This window comes from Python bivittatus, unplaced genomic scaffold (assembly GCF_059951505.1).
Source record: "Python bivittatus isolate LINGU-HERP-01145 unplaced genomic scaffold, Pbiv_v1 ctg000340_np1212, whole genome shotgun sequence".
In the NCBI taxonomy this organism is placed as follows: Eukaryota; Metazoa; Chordata; class Lepidosauria; order Squamata; family Pythonidae; genus Python; species Python bivittatus.
In genome coordinates this window covers 2,789,273-2,813,850 of record NW_028277056.1, presented here as the reverse complement: position 1 = coordinate 2,813,850, position 24,578 = coordinate 2,789,273, and the positions used below count along the sequence as shown (strand labels likewise).

Sequence of the window (24,578 nt, the reverse complement as noted above, 5' to 3'; positions counted from 1 at the left end):
TCTTGGTAGCAGAAGAGGCCCAGAGAAGCCCCCAAGGGTTGGAGGGCAGACACCTTCCAGGGCTAAATGCAGGCCTGGCCCAACGTGGCCCTGCCAAGGGCAAGGCAAAACCCAAACTGTGGAATGGAAGGGGTGGGAGAGGTCCCACAGGTCATCTAGTCTATCCCCGTCCAGGGCCAGAATCCACGACTGCAGCATCCCCAGCGAGGGCTGTCCAGCTTCTGTTTGAACACTTGCAACCGAAGAGAGTCCACCACCACTGGTTCCATTATCTGAATATGTCTTACCCTTAGGAAACGCTTCCTAATGTCCAACCGAAATCTACACCCTTATAATTTAAACAACTTTTTTCCGACAGTAGAACTGACGTTTCATCTCTTCCCCGATGTCGCAATATCATTTTATAAACCATGTATCATAGCATGTCATATTGGTTTATTGCTGTCATGGTTTTCCTTCTATTTCTCTCATGGTTTTAAAGGTTACAGTGTCGCTGAGAGTCGCCTGGATGATTGAGGCTGCTTCTAAGTCAAACGAATGACCAAATAAAAAAATACATTTTTGCTAAAGAAAAGGAAAGCAAACTAGAATTTTCCTATCTGCAAACATGCGTGATAAAAATTAGCAAAATTTCCCATATTCCAGTGTAGGAGGCTGCAATCCGTGAGCACTTTTGAAGTCTTTATTTACAGTGTGTCCTTCTGAAGGAAGAATGAATTCATTTGTCTCCGCAGTTTGGGTTCTCCCCTTCATTCATGTATTAATGCTTTTGTAGTCTTGTCTTGATCTGTTCTTCTGGAGGCTGCTTCTAGATGAAAAGAAAAAGAAAGAGAGAGAGAGAAACAGATACAACACCCCATCTTGAGCTAGGGGGGTAGGAAATCTGGCTTCATCTCCCTGCGGGACACAGCTTCGTCCGCCTGGTTTCATCAAAGCCGTGTCATGCCCATCCAGTTTCAGTCCGTCTCCCTGTCTAGACCACCTGTCTATTTCCCTGCCCACCATTCGCAGGCAGAAAAGAGTTTTTCCCAACAATTCCCCCTGGAATCCTTTTTAAGGGTGATGTCAGGGACCCTTGCAAAGATTTGGTGCACAAGATGTTGGATTTAATGGTCCATTTCTTTATAGCACTTATGGCTTATAGGTGGCTTATAAGACAATAACATGACACACAACAGGTAGCAACTTCTGGCTGGCCTTGTGTGAACTCAGAAATTAAGCAAGGTCAGGCCCGCGTAGTATTTGGATGAGAGACCTCCAGAGAATCCAGCCTGTGGACCACCCCAGCAGGCCCTCAAAATGTTCTAGAGCAGGGTTCCTCAATCTCAGCGACTTTAAGATGGGTGGACTTCAACTCCCAGAATTCCCCAGCCAGCATGGCTGGCTGGGGAATTCTGGGAGTTGAAGTCCACCCATCTTAAAGTTGCCGAGGTTGAGGAACCCTGTTCTACAAGAAGACCAAGGACACAACTCCCAAAATGGCTGGCTGGGGAATTCTGGGAGTTGAAGTCCACTCATCTTAAAGTGGCCAAGTCTGGACAACACTGATCTATGTGGTCACTAAAGAATCAAAAATGACTTGATGGCACGTCATCGATCAAATCAATCCGTCCATCAGTCAATGGTGTATCTTCTTTGTTACTTGTTTGCACCCTCATACTAGAGAGCTATAGGTGTTAATTTGTCAGGGCCTCATACTCTGGTGCTGAGACTTCTAGATTCTAGCTTCAATTAACACCGATTAATTTCATAGCAAAAAATTAGAAAGATGTAGCTTTTATAACCACTAGGTGCTGTTCCCTGAGTTGCCACAAGAGGGCAGCAATCCCTAATTTTATTATTTTTCAGCGGGCGGTCAAGTGGGGAGTGGGTGTTAGGTGGGGATGCTGAGGCTTACCATCCAGGATGAAGCTCCAGAGGTCTTCGCTCCTTGCCCTGCTCCGCAGCAGATTCCCAATTCCTTTTATTCCAAAGGCCTCCTGCAGTTCCCGGTTCTGTAGCAAAGAATGCAAGAGTTGGAGCCCAGTTACAAAAAGCCTCCGCTTGGTTTGTCATTGCAGCCACCAGGTTGGCATGGCGGACAATGTTGCAGTCAGGGCTGTTTCTGGGGGTTGTGTGTCTACATGGCACACTGGCAGGCAGGGTGAAGCTCTGCCTCCAAGAAAACCCTAGGAGTTGAGCTTGGTTAGTGGCAGACGAGAACTGACTTCATCACAAGAACAGAGTTCATCCTTCTGGACCAGGTGCTGGCTGGGGAATTCTGGGAGTTGAAGTCCACCCAGCTTAAAGTTGCTGAAGTTGGAAAGCAGTGCAAGTCTCAACAGTGAACAGGCTATGAATGTTTTCAGTGAACACACAACCCCAGATGGGTCCCCTTCATTGACAAGGTTTGCAACTGGGAATGCTCTTAAGCCAGGTGTTTCCAGAAGCATCGTTCACTCATGTGCCAGTTGCACCCCTTCTGGGACAGGTAAATCTAGCCAACAGAGATACGTCCTTTAATCACTTCTTATTTAGCCCCTTTGATTACTGCAGGCTTTTGTGTGCTGGCCCTTACAGAGTATTTGGAAACATCAGTGGGTCATCCAGTGTAGATTTTAGCTCACCTATCTTGAACCCCTAGCTTCCGCTCTCAATTCTTTGGGCTGAATTTGACCTACAAAGCTACAGAGTTATAAAAACGTAAGGACAGCCTTGCTGGATCAGGTCAAGAACCTTCTCAATCCAGCATCTCTTTCTCACCATGGCCAGCCAGATGCTTCTGGGGCGCTCCCAAGCAGGAGATGGAGACGTTCCTCTCTCGCATCATTGCTCCTCTGGATTTGGTGCTGGGGGGCAGAAGGGCCCAGTCAAGAGATCCCATGGTGTTTTCAAGGCCAATGGCCCTTGATAAACCTCTCCTCCATGGATTCATCCCATCCCCTCGGAAGGCCACCCAAGGTAGCCACCACCACCATGTCCATCCACTTCGTAGTAACAAAAGCCATTATTGAGTTTGTGTTGGCTGCTTTCAAGCACGGTGATTCCTTCTTCTCTGCACGGTGGTTTTCATTCTTGCTCCAATTTGTCCCTGCTGTTGTTTTTCACCCTTGCAAGCTGCTCGAAGCGGTGGAGAACAGGTGGCCGCAGAAACTGAAATTCTAAAGAAATGCAAACGAATAAGCTCTGCTCAGCAGGGAAATGGGTCAGATCAGCGTCACCACAAAATTCGCTCTGCCAGGGCTGCCTGGGATCTCTGGACGCTACCGTGGGACTGGACAACTGCCATCACCGCCTTTCTCTGTCGGGACTCCCTTCTGCAGCCCCCCGCCCCCTCGAAGAGTGAGTTGCCTGCCCTGGTCTGCCTTCCTCCCCATGGGAGTGGGTCAAGTTTGGCGTGTGGTCCCAGACTGTCTCCTCCTGACATGGCTAGTGACGATCCGATGGGAGACCGGGGACGTCGGATTCCAGCGGTGGGTCAGGGCTGGATCCGGCATGTCCCAGGGTCCCTGGTAGAAGATGCCTTCTTCTCTCTCCAGGATGAAGTTGATCTGGCTTCGAAGCGCACTGGATGGGCCCCCGCAGGCATCCTGGACCATCTGCATGGCTTCCAAGGCGGTCATGCGAACCGAAGGGTCGGGATCCTGCTGCAGTTTTGAGAGTGCTGAAACACAGGAAATCACAGGTGTCAGAGAGCAGCAGCAGTTGACCCGGAGAAGCCAAGTGCAAAGCACTGTAATGGGCTGTGAGAATAACCTTGAGGAACAGGAGGAAGAGCCACGGCCAGGACAACAGTCAGATAAGAGAAATATAAGTCTGGGGCAGAGCTGTAATTGGAGAAAGCGTCTCAGACTTGACGCTCCTAGTTCTCTTGAAGATAACGGGGGAGAGGGGGGAGGTGTCTTCAGAGCTGCAAGATTCTGTTACTGTAGCCCTATAATAAAAGTAGTGCAGGTAGTCCTCATTTAGCAACTACAATTGGGACCAACAACTCGGTTGTTAAGCGAAGTGGTCAATAAGTGAAACCGTGATTGTGTTTATGATCTTTCCTTTCGTTTACAGACCTGTGAAGGTCATAAATGTGAGGGTTTATTTATTTTTATTTATTTATTTATTGGATTTCTCCCCCGCCCATCTCCCCCTCAGTAGGGGGCTCTGGGCGACTTACAGAAAACATTAAAACTATAAATATATCTAAAACACATAATTGTTGGTCACAAAGTTACTTTTTCATCACGGTCGTAACTGCGAATGGTCAGTAAACAAGGCAGTTGCTAAACGAGGACTACCTGTATTAGCTTTTATAACTTTGGTTTCCTAGTCTGGTCTACTTCGAAGGGCTGACAAGAACATGGGAGAAGCCATCCGCCATCGGGCAGGGAGGCTCTCGAATTACCATCACTGACGGTGGAGACAGGTGGGTGGCAGAGGTGTGGGACGAAGTCCAAAAAGGGGCCCTTGTTGCACACGATGATGTGCAAAATGAAGGGACTCCAGATTCGCAACAGGATGTGCTATTGGGGTGGTGGGAGATATCACCGTTTGAGATGGGGCAAGGGCTGGGTTGGGATGGGCGGGACATGGACATGGACAGGAAGGGAGGGAGCCTTAGGCGGCAGGACCAGGAGTGTCAATGTCCCCTGGATGTTGGGGGGGGGATTTTATGTCTCCTGTCTCAACACTGGGGGGGAATAAGAGTGGTCAGTGGAAGTATTTTGGATTAGGACTGGGAGAGCAAGGTTCAAATCCCCCTCGCTGCGCTAATGCAGGGGGTGACTTTGTGCAGTCACTCTCTCTCAGCCCAGCCTACCTCACAGGGCTGTTGTAGGCAAGATGGGAGGAGGGGGCACTATTGAAGCCATCTTGAGCTCCTGAAGGAAAGAAAGGGGCAATAATCTAAAAAACAAGAGTGCCGGTGTGGGTTAGTGCGGAAAGCGCTGGGCTAGGAGTGGGGAGACCCTGGTTCTGCCCCCCCAGATACGTTCAACCACCACCAACAGGCCAAAATGAATACTAGCTCAGTATGTTGTGTATGTCGTTCTCGTAACTTGGTTAAATATGTCCTATGAATGGGGAGGGTTGGGGGGGGAGGTCAAAAGAGAGAAAGTCGACATGGCGCCGCAATCATGTAGCTGAAGCCACCATCTTGACTCCTTTGGTTACCGTTTTGATAGTGCAATGCAAAAAAATTAGACCGTGAAAGAAAGAGGGTCGCGATGCTGTTGAAGAAAGAAAACCAGAAGGTGTTGTAATGAATACAACAAACTAAACACCCCCCCAAGAAAAGACTAATTAATACACCCCCCCAAAGATTCATATAATGGCCAGCGATAATAATATAAAATAAATTCAGTGCTGAAACTTATCACTAAATTTAGACCAACTCCCAGAATTCCCCAGCCAGCATGGCTGGCTGGGGAATTCTGGGAGTTGAAGTCCACAGGTCTTAAAGTTGCCAGGGTTGAGAAACATTGATGTAGACCATATAGAAACGTAGTAAATCACCATCTCATTTTTAGAATACAGAAACTTTCCAGAAATAGATAACAAATCCATAACGTGGATCCCTTCCTTTAAATCAGGAGAGTAAATTTCATTCCACGTATGTCGAATTATCCCCCATGCCTCCTTGCTTCTCTGTGTCCTTCCGGAGGGCAACGGAAGCGTCCTTGAACCTCCCCAGGAACGTCCCCAACACGCAGTAGCCAAGAGCCATGTGGCTGTTACTTACAGAGGAATATCAAGTCCTTATTTTCCTGAGTAATGGCCACGGGCTCTGCGCATTGAGCGACGCATCCTGAAAGACAGAGGGAGCCAGCTGAGTCTCGCAGAGGTTGGGGCCTACAGCTGGAAGAGCTCTGGTAGGCTTCACGTCCATGGATCGGGTTGGAAGAACGTTTGGCCCGCAAGGCCCATCCGGGGTGAATGTAGAATCTTGGAAACGGGCATCTTCCATCTCTGAAATGCTTCTTCCCAGGTTGTTCTCCACGGGGGCTGAGTTGCCGTCCCCAACCTCTCGTGTTTCCCCGGGAATCCCATGGGGTGTATTACTTTGGGGATAGTTTACTTATTAATTTATTTTTTAAATCAGTTTATATAGTTCCTAGATTACGGTGGCTGTGGGAGCTGAAATAGCAGTGAACCCTCTAAGCTGAGCAGGGGGTTCAGCGAGCCAGAAGCCATACAGCAGGGTTCCTCAACCTTGGCAACTTTAAGACGGGTGGACTTCAACTCCCAGAATTCCCCAGCCAGCCTTGAATTCTGGGAGTTGAAGTCCACCCGTCTTAAAATTGCCAAGGTTGAGGAACCCTGCCATACAGGATTTCTCCTTGGGGAAAAATATCCCCTTCGTCCAAAGCACAGGCCAGCTGTTCTGAAGAAGACCATGTTGTCTCAAAGGCACACGTTGAGTTGGAAGTGCCCCTTCTTGTTGGGACTTTGAGGGAATTGTCCAGAAGATGCATGAGCAATCATGTACGATTAAAAGTTCCCCTAAGAGTCAACCTAAATCCCAGGAATGGGAAAAGGCCGATTCTGGGATATTTGGATGCAAATGAATGACGTCTCCAGCACAAACGAGAATTGGCCTGTGCTAGATGGGCCCTGTAAAGAGTGTCAGTCAAGCAAGCCCTGCGGTTTGGGGTCACACACCCTTGGTAGGATCAACTTCTAAAACCCAAACCCAGTGTTGGGGGCTTGGGAATTCTCCTGGGGGTTCCACCCGGATGGGCCTCATCCTGGGGGCACTCCTGATTGCAAGATAGTTTGGGTTACCTCCTGCCCTAAGGACCATCATCCTATCTTCCTAATACAGGAGATTGTAAGTCTTGAAATTCTTCCAAACCGGGGCACACATGGGGTGGCAATAAGGGAGTCTTGGGGAGCCCGAGCAGTTTTGTCTCTTCTCTGCCAATCATGGCGCAGAGAGCAAGAGGGCCATTTTATGCAACTGGCACCCGTGGGCTACACTGAGTGGTCTCCTTTTCTGGATATAATGCAGTCCTTAATTCTGCCTCCCTGGGTGCAAACGGTTTGCATATGTCTCAAATCCAGTCAAGGGATTTTGGGTTTCCCCTGCTAACCTTCCTTGCTTCCAAGTATGGATTTCCTTAACGAGAGAAAGAACATGCACAAACATTTTTTACACATGGGAAACAGTAGGGGGGAAGACATGATTTTGACCAAGGGATGGCTCCGGGGTGGTTACGGGGGTTAAGCATCCTTGTTTCCCAGCTGTATTGGCATGTGGGAATGACCTTGGGGCACAGAGGGAAGAGCCACAGCCAGGGGAAAGTTGGGATAAAAGGCAGCTGAGCCTGCAAAAGGAATGGGGGTGTGTCAAAGAAGGGACCCTCCCCTGTTTCTGGAGTTGTGGTGAGGGGGGAGAAATGTACTTTGAGACTTGCAAGAGCATTGTCACCCTTGTGAGGTAGTCCAGACAGGAAGCATGCCCAGATGAACTAATTCTACTTTATTATAAGGTTAGAATTTTGCAAGTCTCAAAGTACTTCTCTCCCCCCCTTTATAGGCCAAGAAACTGGGGAGGGTCCCTTCTGAGACCTTTGCCTCGTCCCATTCCTTCTGTGGACTCAGCTGCCTCTTATCTGACCACTGCCTAGCCTGCAGCTCTTCCTCCTCTCTCCCAGGGTCATTCCCACATACAGTTACACCAGCTGTTGCTCCCACCAAATTCTGGGTCCTTCTGTTCCACCACGAGGCTGCCGGAAAGTAAATCATGCATTTCTCACATTGATCCTCATTTGCACACGTTTGCTGATCTCATTCCCGTCAGTCTGGAAGAAGACCTCCCACTGCAGCTCCCTGACTTGTCCTTCTCAGGTTGTTGAAGACATCAGCCAAGGAAACCACTCGCAAAGTAACTTCTTCTGCACTCACCGATAAAGATGGTAGCTGCTCTCCGGATGGAAACCTGGGGACACTGAAGATGATCCAGGCACTGGAGCAAGATGGCAGGAATGGTCTTTACCTTCCAGGACTGTCAAAGGCACAGAGAGAAAGGAACAAAGCATTTTCTGACCATGGGCAGAAGCAACTGAAACATTGATGGTGAAGGTCCTTTGGACATATTGGGCAAATAAACTATTTTTTGGTTGTCTGTCTGACCTGTCCCACTTGGTTGGACTTATCCTGGTTCTCAACCAACTTCCAAAATTGAATATTGGATACCGGCTGAACATATCCATCCTCAACTTGAGAATCCTTCCAATGTGTGGGATTACAATTCCTATCACCCCAATCATGGCTGGCAGGAGATGACGGGAAGGAATCCACCATGTCTGGAAGAGACTGAGTTGAGGATGATGCTCCTCTAGATTTATTCTGGAGTTCACTGGCAGTCCTCCCTCTTTACTTTGGTTAACAGAGTAGAAGGACTGATCTTTGAGACTATAGGAGTCACAAATTTGCAACAGGACAATATTAGTCAGGACCAGAGTGGAGGAACATGCCCTGTTCGGTCTTAAGACAGAGCTTCCAAGGACAAGACAAAGATTGTTCTACGTTGCTATAATGCCTAGCCTAAAATCTTTTATGACTTGGTTTCAAACTGTCTTATCTAGATCCCAAATGGTGTTTGGGGGCATGTGAGAACACAGTGGAAAAGACACAACTGCTTTTGAGTGTTGTAGGCTCCACAGAGTTACAGACAGAGGCTATGTTCACATCCCCATGCTGAAGTAACATAACCATGGCCCATTTGAACCTCTGTGGAGTCTGCTACTCGTTAAAGCAGCCATGTCTCTCTGAAAAGATGCAGCTGCTTTAAAGAGTTACAAATGGGTACTTCATCCTCATTGTTGTGTGCTGTGAAGCACCTTTTTAGAATCAAACCCTACTTGGTTCAGCTGTATCAGTGAGATCTAATCCTGCTCTCACACTTGGTCTGTCCTGCTAAATTTTTGACCAGGAGTTTAACACTCGCTGTCTGTCCAAGGGCTACGTCAGTCCTGCTGCCAGCGTGTGGCCTTGGAAGCAAGCAAGTAATTCTGAGCTCAGGGGCTCAACTCTCTCATCCAGCCATGGGCCTGGGGGGTCTGGGGAGGAAGCTCACTTTCCGTGGAAGGTTTTGGACCCAGCTCCTTGTCTCTGCCGTGACTCCTGACCCTCAGTCTGTACGCATTTCATTCTGGAGCCAGCGTTAGAACAGGAGATGCTGCAGAGAGTAAGTGAGCTGGGGACTCTGCAGATTGAAATGCAGTGTTTACTGGGGGGTCTCTGGGTGGGGAAGGCCAGAGTTGTTAGAAGTTTTACTCAGATCACAGCCCAGCCAGGAGCTCCCTGGCAATCCTGGGCCAGTCCCTATTTTTGTGCCCCACCTGCTCCCAAACGCTGGACTTTACGAATGTAAAACTAGTGGACGGGCCGATGCTTGGACGTGTGGGCTCCAAATCTAAACCTCTGGAAAGAGAAATAAGAGCAGCAAACAGGGGATCCCTGGGAGGGGTTCCAGAGTGGACGTCCTGGGTGGAACTGGGGAACAGCTGCAGCTTTTCAGGTTCCCTTCCGCCTCCCCACGCGAAGAGAGAGGGGCCCGTCCGGTGCGTTTTCCAAAAGGGAGGAAGCGTGACTCACAATCTGGCGGCAGAGGGACTCTGGGATCAGAGGGTGATCGTGCCAGGCTTTCTTGCTGCTAATCTTCTTTGGAAGGGACCAACCCAGAAACCGAAAACACCTAAGAAGAGCATCCTGGCAGCCCTGCGGGAACAGGTACAAAGTGCCAACCGCAAGTCCAAGGAGCGGGCAAGCTGTTGGCCAGAGGGCACTGCTGCATCCGCTCACATTCGCCCATGCGGCTCCCTTCTTGCCTCCCCCTTTTTTTAATACTGTAATTTCTCTTTTGGATCCTTGGCTTGCAAAGACAGCCCGGGAGCAGGGAGGTGGGTAACAGTCTGTAAACAAGGAACTGCAGTCTCTGATCTGCTGTTAATCTGAGCTGTATTTCTGAATGTTATTTCTGAATGTTACACCTGGCCCTTTGCCCGGGCCTTTGGCGAGGGGGGCCGAAGCCCCCTTCTGGGAAATGTGGGGTTGCTTTGCTTCTTGTCCAGATTTACCATATTCTGTTCTTTCTTTTTTTTTTATTGTCACATTATTTTATCGTTCTGATTGCTTTTAATTGCGAACCACCCAGAACTGCTGAGAGTCGGGTGGAGTAAAAATTTAATTAACAAACTAACTCACTGACTCTGAACTCACCAAATGTTCGGCAAGACCGCTTTAAGCTGCCCAGTAAATTAAAAAAAAATTATAACGTTTTAAAAATAACCATCATAATACATTAATAACACACTTAAAATAATTTGTTCCGCATCTGGTAGAAAGGGCAGAGACTTACACAGGCCAAGGTCGTTAGTTTTGGGCTTTATGGTTTGTAGTTTTAGTACTGTTGCAAGTCACCCAGAGTTGTGCTCTAAGATGGGCGGCCACACGGATCTTTTAAATAAGTCTATAAAAGGAAACCCAGCCTCACCGCCCCCTTGACTATTAAAAGGCCAGGGCAACCCTGTTTGGATTCTGAAGGGTCCTGTATTTTCCAGCCTGCCTTAGGTGCCTTCAGGAGTAGAAATGTGTTCCTTAAAGACCCCCCCCCCAAATGTGGGGGAAAATGTTCAGGATGCTGAGACCTTCACAGGGGAGTAGAAATGTGTTCCTTAAAGACCCCCCCCAAATGTGGGGGGAAATGTTCAGGATGCTGAGACCTTCACAGGGGAGTAGAAATGTGTTCCTTAAAGACCCCCCCCCCCAAATGTGGGGGAAAATGTTCAGGATGTTGAGATCCGCACAGTGTAGCTGACAAATTACAGAGAGTTGAGAGGAAAATAGGAGGAGGAAAGAGCATTAGGTACGTTTGCCACCTTATCTATAAAAATAATACAGGAGGGATAAAAAAAAAAAATCTAAAATAATAACAATGCAGTTTAAAGGACCCCCTTCCCCATGGGATCTGCACAGGGCAGAGCGGCTGGCATCCAGCTGGGAACTCACCTTCACGACCTCCGGTTCCTCGTCCTGCAGGTGAAGCAGCAGCGGGATCAGACTTTGGGTCACCTGCTCCTGAATTAGATACTTCTCCTTCTTCTTCACCATGTTGGGCAGCTCGGCAAAGAGGGCAATGGCAGAGTTGCGCACTTTTGCGTCTGCCTGCGAACGACAGCAGCAGCACCACGGAGAGGGCCTCAGGGCGTGGCTGCGTTTGCGCCCCCCCAGATACACCTGGTCAGGTCCAGGCTTGGTTTTGCAAAGGAGGGGCAGTCTTGCAAAGAGAGCTGACTTGTGTTAGATGCCCGGGTTGGGCAAAGGGGCTTCGGTTCACCTGCCAAGCTTCCATCTCACATCATTCTTCAATAAAACCAGCCCCATTTGAAGAGCAAAGGCTGAGTTCACATAACCCACTGAACTGGGTCAAGTCAAGCTCCAGCACAGTGTTTCTCAACCTTGGCAGCTTTAAGATGGGTGGACTTCAACTCCCAGAATTCCCCAGCCAGCAGGCTGGCTGGGGAATTCTGGGAGTTGAAGTCCACCCATCTTAAAGTTGCCAAGGTTGAGAAACACTGCCCTAGCAGCTGAACATTTGCAGAACATGCCATGCTTGGTTACGGCTACCCTTGATTCATTTCATTGTGACTTAGCATGTTTTATGAACTCACCCCTTTGACTAGGATCTGATTCAATGGGCAAACGCTGAACATCCTGGCTACCAAATGAAACACGCTGTCTGAATGCAGCCCGGTGGTCTTAACATTAAAGGGTTCCCTGTATTCAGAGTATTCATCGATCCATTGTGGCCCATGAGGGGAAAGCCCCAAGTCCTGATGAAGCAGGGGTAGCTCCTGACTTTGGACCTTCCCTGTCAACTCGCCATCACACCTTCAGTGACCTTGGTTGAACCTCATTGCCTGATATTCATTGCCTTGGATCCGTGATGGTTTATCCGCTCTTTTGGGATTCAGCAGTGAACTGTTCTGAATTCCCCAGCCAGCCATGCTGGCTGGGGAATTCTGGGAGTTGGAGTCCACACATCGTAAAGTTCCCAAGGTCGAGAAACACTGTTGTAAAGAAAGGTACACCAGTCTGTTTCTGTTGTCCCAATGAGCAAATACCAACATCCCTGGGAATCAGGTGATGCAGCCTCTTTGGGGTGGTTTAAGGGAAGCAGTCACAGCCCCCAATCCTTGCCTGATGTTCTCCAGGAGATGGGGCTATGGTTCAGAATCTGATTTCTGAGTCCCTGGTCCTAACTATGGTTTCAATCCATTCTGCAGCTGGGTCTTATGGATTGTTGTTGACCGGTTTCTACTTTTCCAGGGCCAGTGTGGGAGAGGAGACCAAGGGAGCCCAGCCACAGGATAGGAGTTCAGAGGAAACAGGACCTGGGGAGCCATAGAAATGGGAATAGGGCCTTGATGGAGCCACCCGCGTAGAGGGTCTTACAGTGCTAAACAAAGGAAGGAGCTTCTCTGCCAGAATAACGACGTCGTTCCTCTGCATGAACTTCAGAAGGTTCTGAAGGGCAGTGATGCCCTCCATGACAACGTCACCGTCCGTTTCCTCCAGGCTCCCCAAGAGGGTGGGCATCAAGACTTTGACTTCCTCCACCTGCAGATAGGAAACGCTGATGATCATCAATGCCTTTTTCCTTTCTCAACTTTGCACAATACCTAAATAACTGTGATGGAATGGTGTTATGAAGGCCATGCTCAGGGAGATAAGCGTTTCCTTAGCCGCCAGCAGGAGCGTGAGAAGGTTAAGAAGATGAGACTGGCACCACCCTAAGGAATTCACGGTGTTGGGGCTTGCTGGCTTGGGAACTTAGGTTCAGTCTGGAGAGATTTCTGTCTTGAGGTGGAAGCTAATAAACGCAACAGAACTGCATTGCACTGTCTTGTGGAGTTCTTTGGGCTGAACCTGACATCAATTTTTAAGATGTGGGAATGCTGGTCAAAAGATAGTGAGTAGTATATGGGCTGTTGCAAGGTATGAACATATGTCAAAGATAGTGAAGATGTCTGTGAGCAGAAGTGTGCTCATTGTTTTATACAGAAGTGGGACTGGGGTATGCTGGGAGGAACATCTTAATGTCTTACCTTTTCTGACATCCTCTCTCAACCCTGCATGCCCGGTTTCTGTCTCCCTGGCACCTACACCTACAGTTAAGACTAGCTTGCAAATGCAGGGGAAAGATCTCTTTTGCCTAAAAACTGGACCAGGTCCATAAGGCTCGAATCAAAGACCCTCCCAAGAATTGGGGTCACTTCCCAGCCCACAGCTGCTTCCTCACCTTGTCTGGATGGATGGCCAGGATGCCAAGGGCTCGCAGGGCAAGAGAACGGACATCTGGACTGGGGTTTCGGGTCCATTCCTCAAGGCTCTCAAAGATCTGGTCTGAGGGGAGCTGATCTATCTCTTGGTAGTGAAGTAACTGAGGTTCAAGATGGAGAATCCATCACAAGAGACAGAAGGGGAGAGAAAGGGGACCATGTTACTCAGCAAAAACAGCGACTTGAGGCCGTAGCATGTCAGTAGAAGGGAGACATCTTCATATGGTTCAGATTCATTTTGGTGGGGCTCATATGGAAGAAGAGTATGCAAAGAAGAAATGTCTTCTTTCCAGTTAAAACCCTGACACCACAAGAACAAGTTGTCCTTTAAGTCTTCAGGACTGAAATAACTCTTTAGGAGGAAAGAGTTGGGAGAGGAAAATGCCAGAAGAGTATAACGTTTAGGCATGATCTGGAGACCTTTTCTCATCACTCTTGACCCGAACAAGGTCACCAATGCAATGGAAGGGTCGGAAGTTCTCCACCATTCTCCATCATTCCAGAGTGCTGGATGGCAGGAGTGACAGGAAGCCAGATACCCCATGTTGGAAATTGTCAGAAAAAACTTCACAGTAAGAGCAGTTGGACCGTGGGACCAATGACCCAGAGAGGTCTCCTTCTGTAATGGGTTGTGAGAATAACCTTGGGGAAGAGGAGGAAGAGCTGCAGCCAAGGCAATGGTCAGATAAGAGAAATCTGAGTCCAAAGCAGAAATGTAATTTGAGGAAGCATCTCAGACTTGACTCTCCCTAGTTCTCTTTGGGATAAAGGCAGGGGAAGGGGAGGCACATTCAGAGTTGCAAGACTCTCCCTTTGAGGGAGAGCAGACTTGAACACCCCCAAAGGAGTGAATTTCTTATCTGACCTTGCCTTGGCTGCTACTGTTCCTCCTCTTCCTCAAGGTTATTCTCACAGCCCATTACACCTTCTTTGTTCAAGCAGAAGCTGGACATCCACCAGATGGAGAGGCTCTAACTTGGATTCCTGACCTGAGCAAGGGTTAGGCTGGATGGCCTCAAGGACCCCTTCCAACTCTGCTGGATCCCAAAAGACCCTGAGAGAGAGCAACAGGTGATCTGGCCCTCTATTCATATGCTTTTGTAACTGGTCATGTTGTTCTCCCTGACATGGGTGTTGGATAATTTTGTGATCACTCGTTTTCTTTTTTTTCCTTCTTCCCTTTTTCATTGTTGCTTTCTCTTTTATCACTCTTCTTTGCAGGCTGCCTAGAGTCGAGACTGCAAAAGAGGCAGCCTATAAGCTTGATTAACTAATGACCTGATTCAGTAAAAGGAAGGGACTCCATTCTGGACAGAATTGAAAGGGAATTAAACACAGCGGCAGAGAGAAGGTCCTCATTGGCTCTCAGTCAGAGGTCTAAGTGCAGATCCTTCAAAAGCAGAGATCCCATATTTGGAAGCATCAATGGCTTTCCTTCAGGTCCTCCAGAAGGGGTGTGTGCATCAAAATATCTGCAAGATGGCGGGTGTGGTGTTGTGATGAAAGCCCCACCTGTTTTGTATGTGCGTGGGCTGATCCCCCTGCTTTCCTTCCCGTTCTGCTTGGAGATCCTGGGATCCATAGTTTGCTGGACTAGAGCTCTCTTTGGTAGGATCCCAATCATATTCTCATGTTCTTCACCTTCACCTCTTACCTCTGTCCACCAAATTGTTTCTTTCACTGTGCAGAATAAGAGTGGGACCACCTGGTGTCCTACTGTCCACCTCTATGTACATAAAAGGGTTAAAGCTGGAATAACCAACAGCCACTCCCTTTGGGAAGGTCCATGCCCAACCGTTTTGTTTCCAGTGGCCCTGGAAAGTTCTGCGCCTCTTGACATACAGATTTAGGTCAGTATTTCTCAAGCTGGCCCACTTCCAGGTGTGTGGACTTCAACCCCCAGAATTCTTAGCAACAACCGTGTTGGCTGGGGAATTCTGGGAGCTCATCTCAGGGTGCCCAAGATTGAGAAACTGATATAGATAATGTAGATTTTTGATATTAAACTCTCTGCCCTTTTTAACCCTTGCCAGGTAAATGTTTCTGATCTTTGCTGATGTTTAATAAATAAACATCAAGCTGTATTTTTGCTGGCTGAACTGAGCGATGCGTGTGCCTGCTCTGATCTGGACAGCGAGATCAGTTGGGAGTGTGTGCATGCTAGGTGCAAACGAAACTGTAAATCACCCACGTGAATTTTCCAACACCAGCCAGACGCTCCTTACCTCGACAAAGAAGGCAATGGTGGTGGGCTTGTGTTCGTCAGTGCCTTTGCCGAGGACGGAAAATAGCAAATCCAGGACCCTCATAATCTCAGGGCAAGCATAATGCAGCATGGCTCTGGAAGATACAGAAGGGCATCACTGCCACCCCGAAGAAGAAGATGATGCAGATTTACACTTGTCCTCCACCGCACTTTCTCCTGTATGTCTCCAATCTGTATTTGTTCCCTGATGCAAGTGCCCAGGAATTAGAGGAAGAGGGTGAATTCTGGAGACCGTCCGTGGGCCATTTGCAGGGAAGACATTTATCTCCTTTAGAGGTTGGCTGTTTCTTGGAATATCGGGGTGCATGTATGATCTGGATCTTGATGTTCTTCCGTTCAAGTCCCTTTATGTGGGCAGGGCTGGGGCAGCGGCTCCTGGATCCAGATTTCCAGCTTCAGATCTTTGTGGACAGACCCCGGCCTTCAGCTGGCCTTGGAGCAGACTTTTCACCCCGCCTGTCCTCTGGGTCCAGAGTCTGTCCGCGAGGATCTCTAAAGGACAGGTATGTTGTTCCTCCCCACGGACGACAGGCTGAAGGTGATTTCTAAATTGCAGGACTGCGTCACAGCTTTGGCCCAAGCTGCAGCTGAGTTCGGGCATGGCCAGGAGCCCAGAGCCTCTTCAGGATGTGGGCCCCACTGTGTAATTCCCCATGATGTTCCAGGTGACAAATTATACAAGTAAACCTTATTAAAATAATGGCCAATCTGCTGCATGAATGCAGCGATCATGCAGAATGCGGCTGTTTTTCAGACACTGCGCTCTTGAATGTTGTGTATTTTTTTGTTTTTTAAAGGGAAATTAGTGGGCATCCCAGAGGTGCTGATGGCTAACCCCTTCCCTCAGCCACCGGACCCCTGGCTTAACTGTGGATTAAATGAGCAGATCCTGACGGTTGGGTCCCTACAACATGCTAAATCCCAAAGAACATTCCCCCTCTGGACGCGTTTGTGGGTTATGGGAACCCTGTGGGTGAAGGGCCTCTCCTTGGCTGCGCTCTCCGCTGCAGGCTGACCTGGCCAGGAGGGTGGCACCCTGGAGCGATTCCCGGGCACTTTGGAGCATCGTCCAGCCCCGCGTCTTTTCCATAAACGTCACCTCGTAGCGGCATCCGATCCGGATCAGGAGGAGCTTGATGGCTTTCGTGGCAAAACTAGAGGGGCAGAGAAGGACTGGCTCATCACCTTTGCTCCTTGCTCTTCCTCCCGGGCGCGGGGGAGTTGGAAGAGGAAGGGCAGAGTGGAAGGATTCGGAGGAACAGCGTGCCATCAGGCTGGGCAAGATGGTTAATCAAAGGGCTGCCCCCGGCTTTAGAGCGGCCTCTGTAGCTGCAAGGCCAGCAGGAAAAAAAACGATTGATTGATTGATTGATTCAGGTGCCCCCCAATTCCAGACCAACTCTAATGTTTGGCTGGGTCTGACTGAATGGGTGCAGTTTTGCTTAGAACTGAATTAATTCCGTGGAGAATATAATTACTGTCTTCCGGTTTGATAATCTCCTTGCCAGATCCAACATTATATCTGGAGGGAGTCTGGATCTGCCTCCAAAATTTGAGGAGGGCCCTTACGGCCTTAGACTGCACCCCTCACTGGGGAGGGGGGAGAACTTTCTGGACCGGTTAATAGCTGTGGATTTTCTGCCTTTCTAACGCTGGCTCTTTTCCTGAGCAAGAATCGCTTTGCAAGATCAAGCCAAGCGTTATGGCCCTGCTGGACACGTCCTCTTCTCCACCCAGAACCACGTCACCCCACATGGGTGGCCAGATGACCCAAGATGCAAACCTCCTGTATTTTGTGCCTGTATACTGCTTCTGTACATGGAGGATCCATCTGCATCTCCTAAAAGATTCTCACACTGAGAAGTTTTCTAATCCTCCCCCCATTTTAAGAGGCCCAGAGCTGGCTTGGGAGTGGGAATGGGAGGCCCCATAGTGCCCATACTGTGTAACGCCGAAAAAGTTGGGGGCAGGGAGATGAGAATTCCCTACAGAGCTGCACCTGGCTGGGCTTTTGACCTGCCCACACTGCTTCTGGAGGAAATCCACTTCCAGCAAAGCATCTCCCCGACTGCTGAAATAAAGCTCCACAAGGAACGTCATCAGAAGCTCTGGAAAAAGGCGCTGGGTGACGTTCCTGGATTCGGGAACGGAGATCACCTCGTAGAGAGCCTGGGTTAACTGCAGAGGGATGGGGAGAAGCAAAGGGATGGAGAGAGCTCTTAAGCAGAGCAGGATCTAGTCTACCTTTGCAGGGCGGGTGACCTGGTCCTTCTGAGATGTCCTACTCCACCAGTCTTGGAAGATAGCTTCTGGGCAGAGACTGTTTCAGGGAAGGACCCCGGAGGCCAGCCGTGAGGCTATGGACACAGCTATGCCATTTTCTGGCCAGCATTAGGAAAGGGGATATTCCTGTCTTCTGGACTACAGCCCTGGTGGTCTCCCATCCAAGTATTACCCAGGCCTGATCTTACTGAACTTCTGAGCCTAGCTTCTGGGCAGCAACTGAAATTAAAGTCTCCCTTGGGTCAGGCTCAACTTCTATAAACTTCAGGGACCCATCCTCGCATTGTGGGTTTGCACTAACATCTTCTAGGAGGTTTTTCAACTTCCCCATCAGCCTAGGGATTTCCTGGTGGTGTCCGCTCCAGGCCTTAAGGGCGGTCTGACCCTTCTGAGTTTCCAAGATCAGGCAAAACTGGCAGAGGGTGCCACCTGCTGGGAGGAAGGTGTATTTCTGGAACAGAGCTCTGTTACGGGCACTTTCCAAATTTCTCACCCCCTTCGCTCCCCCAGTATGACGGTCCTTAGAGCATGCTCTTTGCAGTAGAAGGAATGTTATCTTAAATATTTTTTTCTAGGGATGTAGGTGTTTCTGGAGGTGCTAAACATCCTCATCCCAGAGATGGGAAGAATGGGAATTACAGTCCACCGAAGGTCCTGAGGGGCACCAGGCTGGTAAAGGCAGCTTTGGGAAGCAATTTCTGAGCTGGGGGGTGCCCTTAATTTCTAATCAGGACATTTCACCTAATGGGTGGAGAGAGTTCTAGAAATAACTGGAATTGACCATTCCAAACATTCAGGGGTGTTTCCAGGGTGTATGTGTCAACTAAAGATGGTCATGAACATCTGACCCTGTTGAGTTTCCAAGAGCAGGCATGGGAACCCTGCTCTTTATGTTGATGGTTATGACTCAATGAGGCCTCTGTAGCTTTAATGTTGACTATTCCCCCCACCCATTTTTAATTTTTCTGTTTCATTCTCCTGACCATCTTGCTTGGTGAAGTGGTAGAACAACTCAAAGATTGGCCAACCATTTTTGTGACCCTGAGATTGGCCTAAATAAGGTACTGGCCCAAATTATGGACTCTCCCAATGAAACCAGGACCTGGAACCCAGCTATCTCTGAAAGAAAGGCGAGGTCTAACTCACAGAGATGGATAGGGAAGAAGCCTGCAGCTCCGACCTATGGTGGTTCTTCAGCCTGGTAAGCAAGTTCTCCAGAAGGTGTTCTTCTGCAACTTCCTCGGTCGAGAGGGACCGCCACAGATCAGATGAATTGCTGCAAATGGGAGGAAGGTTGGGGGAACAACCAAGGTTGGGTACTTTTTAGATCTCAGCCTCTCTCCTTGAGGGGCACATCAATGGGTGGATGTGATCCAAGGGCCCTGATCTTTTTTTAAGCTACTTGTCATTCAAAACAATGTGTAGGCAGAGTTCATACAACATGCTAGTCTAGGCTACTGTGGGGCTGGATAGCTGATGATTGTTGTGGGAACCTGACTGTTGTCTTAGTACGGTGTGTGAACTATGCCATCACATTAAGCGACCATATGGCTTATTTGGGGGCCAAAGCAATTGAGTTTTCTTAGCCTGGGTTTAGGAGTTAACATGTCTGACTCCAGCTATAACATACCTTACTAGTGACCCAGATGACATGTATGGGTCACAATGGAACATGCTGCCTCTTGAATTGCTTGACTGGATTTGTTAAGGCCACCCAACTCCAAGAAGACTCTGGGTGCATTGAATCCCAGCCTACTCTTGCTTTCTCCTGATGGGGCCTCCCAATACATCCAACACACAACTCCTGAATGCCATGGGCGGTTCTGGCTGAGAATGATGGGAGTTATCACCACAACACATCTGGAGGAGGTCTTAGGCCAACCCTTATGCTTGGGGGTTGGCTTAAGGCCCCAAACGAGGAGCAGAAGTTGCCACAGAAGCATTGCTACAGTTTTCGTACTAGGGCTGGAAGGATGCATTTGGCACCTGTCTGTTGGGAAGGAATGTTCCAGAAGACTTGAGATAACTGTGTCTAAATGCTTGGTCCGGCCCGCCAACAGCCCCACCAACTTCATCAGCAGTCTTCTGGTGCTGGGCCGACGGATCAGGTCCAAACGGCTGCAGATGCCTTCTACGATATCAGGTACCTGGAAGGACAGGAGGACTTGGAGGGAGCAAGCTTCAAGGAGAGGCAAGCCTGTTTAGAGGGCAGCCCTGTGGTTGTCCCTCATGCAAGAAATCACCGGCTCCCTCAGACTCAACTTTCTCCAAAAGGTTCTGCTCTTGTAATGGTCTGTGAGAATGTCCTTGAGAGGCAGGAGGAGGAGGAAGAGGAGCAGCAGGCTGGGCAACAGTCAGATAAGAGGCAGCTGAGCCCGCAGAAGCAATGGGAGTGTGGCGAACATCTCAGAAGAGACCCTCCCTGGTTTCTTGGTCTGCAAAGGTGACGGGGGAAGGATCTACTTCCAGACTTGCAAGACTGATCTCAGCCCTTAGAGGGAGTCCAGAAGTTCCAACCGTGAGTACTAACTCTACCTTTACTGCAAGGTTACAGTGAGAGAATCTTGCAAGTCTGAGAGTACCTCTCTCTCCCCTCGCCTTTACAGTCCAAGAACTGACCCCTTCATCTCCTGGCGCTCAGACCCGCCTCCCCAGGCTTTGGGGGTCTCGCTCACCTTCTCTATTTCTGGACCACAGTTCCTGGCAATGCTGGCAAGAAGGGCCTCCGTAGTCGCCGAAGAAGAATGACCACAGGCCTCGGTCAGCCCATCCAGGGCAGTCAGGATGAAATCCGTTTTTTCTCTGGGGCTGAAGTAGACACCAAATACCTGGAGGAGGACAGAGCAGGAAGAAGGGCCTTTCCTTTCCTTTCCTTTCCTTTCCTTTCCTTTCCTTCCCTTCCCTTCCCTTCCCTTCCCTTCCCTTCCCTTCCCTTCCCTTCCCTTCCCTTCCCTTCCCTTCCCTTCCCTTCCCTTCCCTTCCCTTCCCTTCCCTTCCCTTCCCTTCCCTTCCCTTCCCTTCCCTTCCCTTCCCTTCCCTTCCCTTCCCTTCCCTTTCCTTTCCTTTCCTTTCCTTTCCTTTCCTTTCCTTTCCTTTCCTTTCCTTTCCTTTCCTTTCCTTTCCAGGTAAGGAAAGACAGTTGGGTAATTGTAAATATTTTTAACATGGTCTTCGACCAAAACGTGATCTCTCAACCATGCAACGTTCTGTTTTGGTCTTAAAAGCCGTAAGCGACTCAGGTGCCTTTGAAGGGTGGGATAGAAACCTTCAGGTAAGTGAAATAAAAAACCAAGAACCAACATTTTAGGGTTTTTCGTGTAACGTCTCTGCTGTGGCCAGGGCTGGGCATGGTGCGGGGCTCCATTCATTCCATTTACCTCAGCGACTCTGGAAGGGTTTTTGAGGAAAACCAGCGGATTCCACGTTTCCAGAAATTCCTTGTGCTTCCACTTAATGGCTTCGGTGTGGATATTATTCTCGTCCAATCTTGCAACTGGCAGACAGCAGAATCCAGCATTAGCCACTACGCCTCACTCCCGTGTAGCTCTTGGACCTCTTAAACGAGTGGCCGACTTCACACAACACCTGTAACTCATTCCCTGGCTTTGCAAACTTAGCTTGAGATTATGGCGGGGGTCCCACCAGGAACCAACAAACTGATCGGCCAAGTTTAGCCTGCTGGGGCGTCGCATCTGCTGGGTCTTCACCTGACTTGGTGTGTTGTCTGAACCCAGCCAAACCTGAAGATGTTCCCCTGCAGCCCCGGGACACAGTTTCTGGGTCAGAAGAGTGACAGATGGGACTCAGGGCTTCAGAAGTTTAATTTAATTGCCACATCAGCCCCTTGGCGGATTCCTCAGGCCATTCCTTAAACCTGATCCTTAGTCTAGGTCAGTGCTTCCCAAACATTTTCCTTCCCTACCCAAAACCGCTTATTAGAAGGAGGGCACTGATGGGTGTGTGCAAGTGAGCAAAGGGGGAAGGAGGGCATGGTGTGTGCGAGAGAGTGAGTGAGCGAAGAAAGGCCAGGGTGGGTGGGGGAGACATCCTTGAGCCACTTGCAACCTCCCCTGCTGGCTTCCCCATTGACTTTGCTTATGGGAAGCTGGCAGGAAAGGTTGCAAATGCAAAGTTGCACTTATGACTGCAACCGGTCGTAAGTGCGAGCTTGCGAGCTGGTCGCCAAGCACCCGAATTTTGTTCACGTGACTGCAGGGGTGCAGGGGTGGCCAGAACTTCGAGAACTGGTTGTAAGTCCCTTCCTTCAGCCCGTCATAACTTCGAGCAGTCACTGAGCAAATGGTCATAACTCGATGACTACCTGTATTATAAAAACAGAATGATCTATGCCATTTTCAACAAATTACCATTGGTAATTTCATAGATTTTTGTCTAAATGGGAGTCCTTTGGGAGATTTTCAAATATATTTTACTGCACGTGGCAATCTTTAAATCAGTTTAAATGTCCCTGTTGTCATGGGTAATGGGCTTGTGTGTTGTTACCCAGTTGGGAAGCACTGACCTAAGTGAACCACCCACAGCCCACAAGCTGCTTTTCTGAGATTCCCATTGAGAAAATTTTGAACATTCCAAGCCCTGCCCAGAATGGTGATGCATCCCCCTCATTTACATACTCGCCCCGCCCACTGCAGCCTTATGAAAGATCTCCACCTTGAACTAAATATGAATTATTTACTTCTTCACAGAAACTTTACCACAAGACCAGCCATTGCCCCAAACTCAGAAGTCTGTTTTTCTAAGGATCACATCAATTAGGAATACAGGTAGTCCTTGCTTAATGACTGCTCGCTTAATGATGGTTCAAAGCTACAATGGCATTGGAAAAAGTGCTTTACGACCTGAACACACATTTACAACTGTTGCAAACCGTCACACCCCCCGCAGTCACGTATTCATGATTTGCAACCTTTTTTATGACTGTCACTAAGCAAATCACATAGTCATTACACGAATCACATGGTTGTTAAGTGAATTCTGGCAAAAAAGTCCATTGGAGAACCTGGATTGGCTTAATGACCACGTGACTCGCTTAATGACTGTGGTGATTTGCTTAAGGACCATTGTAAAAATGGTTGTAAAATTGGGTCCGGTCACATGGTGATTTGGTTAATGACGACCTCACTTAACCAATTTTATGGTCCCTATTGTGGTCATTAAGTGAGGACTACCTGTACCGGAAGCTACTCTTAATTTGCCTGGCACTGCTCACAAGTATAAGTTTTATTGCACGAAGGCACTTTTCCTAATGAAAAATGAACTGTGCCTGGAGGCATCTCGGTCACTGACAATGGGATCAATGATCACCAGAAATGGAAGGTTCCCCTTCATTGGATTTGAACACAGACAGACATCTGTCTGAGATGCTTTAATCTGGACTGGAAGATCTTTAGGATCCCATCCACCTGGGGGATTCTGAGGATCTTTTCCCCCCTGCCGTGAGGGAGACTGGACATGGCCTCCACTTAACCCTCTTACTCTTTTGGCCCAGCACGATGGACAGGAGAAGGTGGACGCTTTTGGCAGCCTTCGAACTGATCGATTTGATAGAGTCACCGCAGCAGATTCCCAGCACGGCTACAAGATGGCCGAGGTGAGAGAATTTGGACATCGTCTGAGGGGAGAGAGACGAGCAGAGAGTTGGAAGCAAGGGTCTCTGATCTTGCATGGTGGCGAGGAGGCTGGCGTGTCTTGAACTGGGATCCGCCATTTCCACCCATGTGTTACAGGCAAAACTGAGCAGACTCAAAATATGTCGGAATCGTGGCTGCACTGCAATGTTTTGCACTCAGCTTACTGGGTGGAAAAACTTGGAGTCAGGTGCAGCATAGAAGTATTTTTAGGACACGAATGAAAATACCCCACGGTCTGAACGTTTCCAATCCGCCACCCCTTTCCGTGGAAGCCAAACTGATCCTCAGATGGCTCAGTTCTTTCTCTCCCCCCATCACGATCCTGATTAAAAACAACCCCTTCCCCGCAGCTCTGAGCATGGATGGGCACCGGCGGGAGTTTGCCTCGTTTCAGCAACGGTGGTGGGGATGGGGGGGGTCAAGCCCTCCTCCCCACATTGCCTGCTGCTGACCAAAATGGGCCCCCTCCAGGGGTGTCCGCGGGGAGGGTCAAAATCTGCAGGATTGATGCCCTGTGCCTTTTACAGGGGGGTTCAAAGGGGGCAGGGGCTCAAAGACAGCAATGCAACCACCTTCTTGCAGAATAGGAAGCCCCCCCCTGGGCAAATGCCCCTGTCTTTCTTCCTGGGTAATTAATAAATATCTGACACCCATTTTTGGGCATTGCTGGTGGAGCGTCCTTCCTGCAAATGACTTAGATCAGTGCTTTTCAACCTTGGCTGGGGAATTCTGGGAGATGAAGTCCACCCATCTTCAAGTGGCCAAGATTGAAAAGCACTGTTCTAAACAATACTGTAAGTATTTTTTCCCGTGGTGACCCATTTCTGGCTACTCACGTCCAGCTGCAATTTGCTGGCGACAAAGTTGAGGAGCGAGGCGCTGCTCCAGATGGCCCTCTCGCGCAGGTCAGCCTCGGAGGACTGCAGCCACGGAACCATGAGCTACATGGGAGTAAGGGAAAGGGACGAGAAGAAAGCAGAGTCGTTGGGGCCCTCTTAACAGTGACGGAAGATCAAACTGCCATCGCCAACCGCGCCGGTGCATTCTGGACCAGCTGAAACT

General features: G+C 49.1%; 1 protein-coding gene across 1 annotated transcript in view; it reads right to left on the bottom strand.

The window, feature by feature from the left end:
• Positions 1–3,365: 3,365 nt before the first annotated feature.
• LOC148216031 (maestro heat-like repeat-containing protein family member 7) overlaps positions 3,366–24,578 on the bottom strand; it is a 32,710-nt gene continuing 11,497 nt past the window's right edge. The window contains exons 7-22 of the mRNA XM_088140884.1: positions 24,353–24,457; positions 23,362–23,497; positions 21,243–21,358; positions 20,541–20,693; positions 19,852–20,012; positions 19,012–19,141; positions 17,582–17,760; positions 16,599–16,736; positions 15,542–15,656; positions 13,277–13,417; positions 12,430–12,594; positions 10,984–11,139; positions 9,571–9,693; positions 7,876–7,975; positions 5,711–5,776; positions 3,366–3,643 (exon numbers count right to left, since the gene is read on the bottom strand). Of these exons, the coding sequence (XP_087997010.1) occupies positions 3,366–3,643; positions 5,711–5,776; positions 7,876–7,975; positions 9,571–9,693; positions 10,984–11,139; positions 12,430–12,594; positions 13,277–13,417; positions 15,542–15,656; positions 16,599–16,736; positions 17,582–17,760; positions 19,012–19,141; positions 19,852–20,012; positions 20,541–20,693; positions 21,243–21,358; positions 23,362–23,497; positions 24,353–24,457 (2,262 nt within the window). The remainder of the gene's footprint in view (positions 3,644–5,710; positions 5,777–7,875; positions 7,976–9,570; positions 9,694–10,983; positions 11,140–12,429; positions 12,595–13,276; positions 13,418–15,541; positions 15,657–16,598; positions 16,737–17,581; positions 17,761–19,011; positions 19,142–19,851; positions 20,013–20,540; positions 20,694–21,242; positions 21,359–23,361; positions 23,498–24,352; positions 24,458–24,578) is intronic.